The sequence below is a fragment of the Myotis davidii genome, unplaced genomic scaffold (genome assembly GCF_000327345.1).
Source record: "Myotis davidii unplaced genomic scaffold, ASM32734v1 scaffold535, whole genome shotgun sequence".
Taxonomy (NCBI): domain Eukaryota; kingdom Metazoa; phylum Chordata; class Mammalia; order Chiroptera; family Vespertilionidae; genus Myotis; species Myotis davidii.
In genome coordinates this window covers 1,161,976-1,167,050 of record NW_006286980.1, presented here as the reverse complement: position 1 = coordinate 1,167,050, position 5,075 = coordinate 1,161,976, and the positions used below count along the sequence as shown (strand labels likewise).

At 42.8% G+C, this 5,075-nt stretch overlaps 1 protein-coding gene across 1 annotated transcript in view; it reads left to right on the top strand.

The window, feature by feature from the left end:
• MRPS35 (mitochondrial ribosomal protein S35) overlaps window positions 1-5,075 on the top strand; it is a 52,138-nt gene that overhangs the window by 2,230 nt on the left and 44,833 nt on the right. Inside the window, exons 2-3 of the mRNA XM_006758918.2 lie at window positions 1,686-1,732; window positions 4,177-4,344. Coding sequence (XP_006758981.1) covers window positions 1,686-1,732; window positions 4,177-4,344 — 215 coding nt within the window. The remainder of the gene's footprint in view (window positions 1-1,685; window positions 1,733-4,176; window positions 4,345-5,075) is intronic.

Genomic DNA, 5,075 nt, shown 5'->3' with positions numbered 1-5,075 from the left:
AAGAGTGGAACTCAGCTGACCAGTTTGGAAGTTGCTGTAGTACAAATGAGATGATGGTGATTCGGGTTGAGGTAATTGTGGAGAAGGCTGTTACGGTTGAATTTGGGACACATTTTGAAGGTAGAGCTAATGGGACTTAATGGTGGATTTGAAATGGGGCTTGAGGAACAGTCTCCAGGAAGCATATTAGATTTTTGTCCGGAATAATTGGATGAATGGCAGTACCATGCACGGGGATTGGGAAGACTGAAGAAGAAAATCTAGAGCTCTGCCAATGACGTGTTGTATCTGAGATGTCTATCAAATATCTCCAGTCTCTTCTCAGTGCACTCTCTGTTCTGCTCTGAAGTTTCCATCATATTAAATTCGTTTACTTTGATTTCTCCATCTTCTCTTTCTCTAGAACACTTTTTCTCACTTGCCGGTTCCCAGGGCTGCCTCCTGTTCATCCTTGACATTTAGCTTAAAGTCAAATTCTTCAGGGAACTTCTTCTTCCCCAACTATTTGACTAGGTTTGGTCCCCTGCTGTATGTTTCCATTAATATATATCATTGTTTATTTATTGAAATTACTTGTGAAATAGTTGTCTTATTTTGACAGACTCTCCATTTTGTGGGAGTAAGAACTTTGTTTCTCTTGTTCTTTGCTGCCTTCTTAATTTCTAGTACCCAATATCACTCTAAAACTTTTGAAGGGATGAGGGATATATACCACTGAGGGATGGATAAGAATTTTACATGAATTGAGGTGGGGAGGCCGAAGGGGACAGAAGTCAAGCAGATGGGAGGGAAGCATATTCCAGGCAGAGAACATCAAGTTCAGAAAGACTGAAGGGAAGTTCAGTGTAGTTGTGGGGCCTTGTGAAGGGGAATGAGGCTAGAGATGTGAAGAAAGTGATGTGAGGTTCAGAGTCTGAAGAGTCTTGTGAGCTGTGCTACTCTCACAACTCTTGGTCCTTAGTTTTCTTGGCCGTAAATGACTTCTAGATAAGGATAGTGATAGTACTCACAGTTCTTGTGAAGAATAACATTAAATGAGGTAATGAAAAGCATTTAGCACAGCATCTAGCATGTGCAAGTGCTCAATAAATAAAGCTATTATTATTTTAGAATAGCAAAACAGTTATTTAGAGAGGCGTACAATAATATTTTAAAAGGTATATATTGTATATAAGTAATCTGCCCTCTTCTACAGTTATGTGATTTATTAGGAATGGCTATGATTTTTATTACTGTAGCATTAGCAGTTCTAACATGTAATAGAAAAGGAAAAATTTAACAATTTTCTTTTTTTGTTGTTGTTGGTAGAAAGACCAGAATAATTCCAAATATGAGCAGGTATACTTAAAACTAGAACCTTTCAAATCATTTATCTTTAAAGGCTCAAAGTACTTATTTCTATCTAGATATTTAACTTGGGGAAGTGAGTTTGACTATGAACCTTAGAATTAATTGAAAATTTTTCTTTATATGATGATTTCATTTTATATCTTAATAACTGGAATTTTCTTAACTATTTCTGACATTTCATTTTCATTAAGATGATTTTAGTCTCAGCTTAAAGAAAATGGGTTATTGTTTCTTTGTTTGTTACTGAATACTTTGAATTGTATCAGATCATGGGATCACGATCAATTGAATAAATCCATGTTATAAAATTCTCTAACTATTGTGTTGTCTTTTAGGTACAACAGAAAGAACATCCAGGTTTGAAAGGCCACCAAGAAGAAAGGTGAACAATTAACATACTCTAATATATGTTATCTTAATGGTTTCTGAAGTTCTAAAGTGAGGAAGATACTCACAATGAGGCAGGAGGGTACATCCCAAGAAAGGTTCATAAAGGGGTGTTCACTTGGTGACTATCACAATCTTGACTCTAGTCTTGGTCTGGTCTTTGTCAGTATCCTGAGAATGGATCATCTTTGAGAGATGGACTCACCCACGTATTCACAGGAAATAGGTACCTAAACCAGAATATAGAATTACTTTTGTTGATGCTTGTAACAGTCTTGTAGCCTGGGATATATGCATGAATATTATTTGTTTGTTCTGTGGGCATCTCTGTGGAGGAATCCAAATTATAAAGTCAGTTGGCATGGAGTCAAAACAAAGGTATATTAGTTGGACATTAAATGGCATCTACACTAATAAAAGAGAAACATGGTAATTGGCGTACGACCGCTACCCTTTCCATTGGCTAATCAGCGAGATATGCAAATTAACTGTCAGCCAAGATGGCGGCCGGTAGCCAGGCAGCTTGAAACTAACATAGGGCTTGCTTGCCTCAGTGACAGAGGAAACCAACGTTCCCCACCTGCGACTGCAGGCCTCTGAGCTGGCAGTTGAAGAAACATTTTAACAAATACCCCCGGACTTCAGCCAGCAGATTCGCAACATTGTAAGCAAAGGCCAGAAACCTACTTTCAGCTGCGGAGGCTTAAGAGCTGGAGCCAAGCCTCAAAGCTAAAGCTGGCCCAGAATAAAAAAAAAGAAAAAGAAAAAAAGGAGCAGTTGGGAGCTTCAGTCACCCCCAGCCTGAAAACAGCCCTCAGCCCCTCACCCAGATGGGCCAGGCACCCCAGTGGGGACCCCCAACCCTGATCCAGGACATTCTTCAGGGCAAACCAGCCGGCCCCACCCATGCACCAGGCCTCTATTCCATATAGTAAAAGGGTAATATGCCTCCCAGCACCGGGATCAGCGTGACGGGGCAGCGCCCAAACCCCCTGATCGCCCTGCGGCTCTGTGTGTGACGGGTCGGGGCCACAACCTCCCTATTCACCCTGCTCTGTTTGTGACAGGGAAAGGTGCCCCAAGCCCCTGATCAGCCCTGCTCTGTGCCTGATAGGGAGGAGCTCCCCCACCCCACCCCCACCCCCACGGGCCCTGCTCTGTGTGTGACAGGGTACAGAGCCCCAACCCCCCTGATGGGCCCTGCTCTGTGCATGACAGGGGGTGGCACCGCAACCTCCCCATCGACCCTGCCTTGAGTGTGACAGGGGGCGGGGCCCCAACCCCCCATTCGGCCCTACCCTGATCGTGACTGAGGGAGGCATCACAACCTCCCAATCTCCCTGCTCTGTGCATGACGGGGGCGGTGCCCCAACTCCCCAGTCGGCCCTGCTCTGAGCCCAACCAGGGGCTGCACCTAGGGATTGGGCCTGCCCTCTGCCACCCTGGAGCAGGCCTAAGCCAGCAGGTCATTATCTCCCGAGGGGTCCCAGACTACGAGAGGGCACAGGCCGGGCTGAGGGACCCCCCTCCCCTCCGAGTGCACAAATTTTTGTACACCGGGCCTCTAGTCAAATTATAATTGTCTAGAGTAGTCATTTTCATATTACCTGCTTCAGGACATGCTACACTAGTATTGCTTAGGTAGGTGTTGCCAAATTTTGCCTCTTTAAACCATATGCTGGTCATCCCCTTCTATTGAGTATATTATATACTAGAGGCTCAGTGCACAAAATTTGTACACGGGTAGGGTCCCTAGCGGCTGCCAGCCAGGGCCTGCCTTTGTTCCATGCCGTCCCCTGGTGGTCAGGGCACGTCATAGCGAACAATCGAACTCTTGGTCGGTCAAACTCCCAAGGGGACACTTTGCATATTATGTAATATGTATATATATATATATATATTTTATTGATAGAGAGAGAGAGAGAGAGAGAGAGAGAGAGAGAGAGAGAGATTAATTGTGATTGACTAAGCTACCAGGTAGTTATTCCCTGGGCCTAGAAGGTATATAATTTCTTATGTATTTATTCAGTTAGTTTAACCTTAATTTACTTATTTCCAAGTTCTCAATGTCACCTCATTCTGACTTCCATCAGAGTTTTAAAAATTATTTCAAAATACATTGTTATTCATCTCCTTCATAAATAAAATGTAAAAACTTTGCTAAAAGTCTGTGTAAATAAATAAGATAGATATGCTTTTAGTGATGGAAGTTATATTAAAGGGGACATCCCTTTTGCTCCAGAGGGTTTGAGGAAACAGTACAGAAATATTTAGGTAGATTTGGTATTTTTTCATTTGAGCAGCAGCAACTTTGTGGGAGGTCAGATTTTACCTATGTTGCAATTCTGCTAGTGTTTCTCTTAATTGCATGTTTTCTTTTGCTCTAAAATTAAAATACGTATTTATATTTAAAATATTAAGCTGTTTTTTGTTTCTTAGGCACTACCTCCTAGGACAGAGAAAATGGCTGTTGACCAGGATTGGCCTAGTGTCTACCCCGTTGCTGCACCATTTAAACCCTCTGCAGTACCTCTTCCTGTTCGAATGGGTTACCCAGTAAAAATGGGGGTGCCCATGGCAAAGGAGGGAAATTTGGAACTTTTAAAGGTAAGATAAGTTACTGATTCATTAGCTAAGACCTCTGTTCAAATAAATAGTGATCCTCCTCCCACTGCCCTTACACCTCTTATATTTCAAAGTTCAGTGTATAGCAGCTTCTTATGGGTAGTTTTATTTTTAAAAAATATGTTTTTATTGATTTTAGAGAGAGAGGAAGGGAGAGGGAGAGAGATAGAAGCATTGATGAGAGAGGAACTTCAGCCTCCCACTGGGGATCAAGCCTACCACCTGGGCATGTGCCTTGACTGGGAATTGAACCATGACTCCTGCTTCATAGGGTGACACTCAACTACTGACCCACACAAGCCAGGCGTCCTCTAGGCGTTTAATAGGCTAACTGTTTTAAAGAAGAACTCCTGGTTTCCACACTACCACTGCCTCTGCCCCTATAATAGATATGTACAGTTCTGGTTCATTAGAGGGTACACAAATCATAAAGCTAACACACATATTAGTACAAGCAAGCAAGTAAAAAACTACAAAGAAAATTCACACAGGATAGGATAGAAGATAAGCAAAGATGAGATTGGAGATAAAAGAAAGTCTGATTGCCCTGACCGGTTTGGCTCAGTGGATAGAATGTCGGCCTGTGGACTCAAGGGTCCCAGGTTCGATTCCAGTCACGGGCATGTACCTTGGTTGCAGGAAGATCCCCAGGAGGGGGTGTGCAGGAGGCAGCTGATCGATGTTTCCCTCTCATCGATGTTTCTAACTCTCTA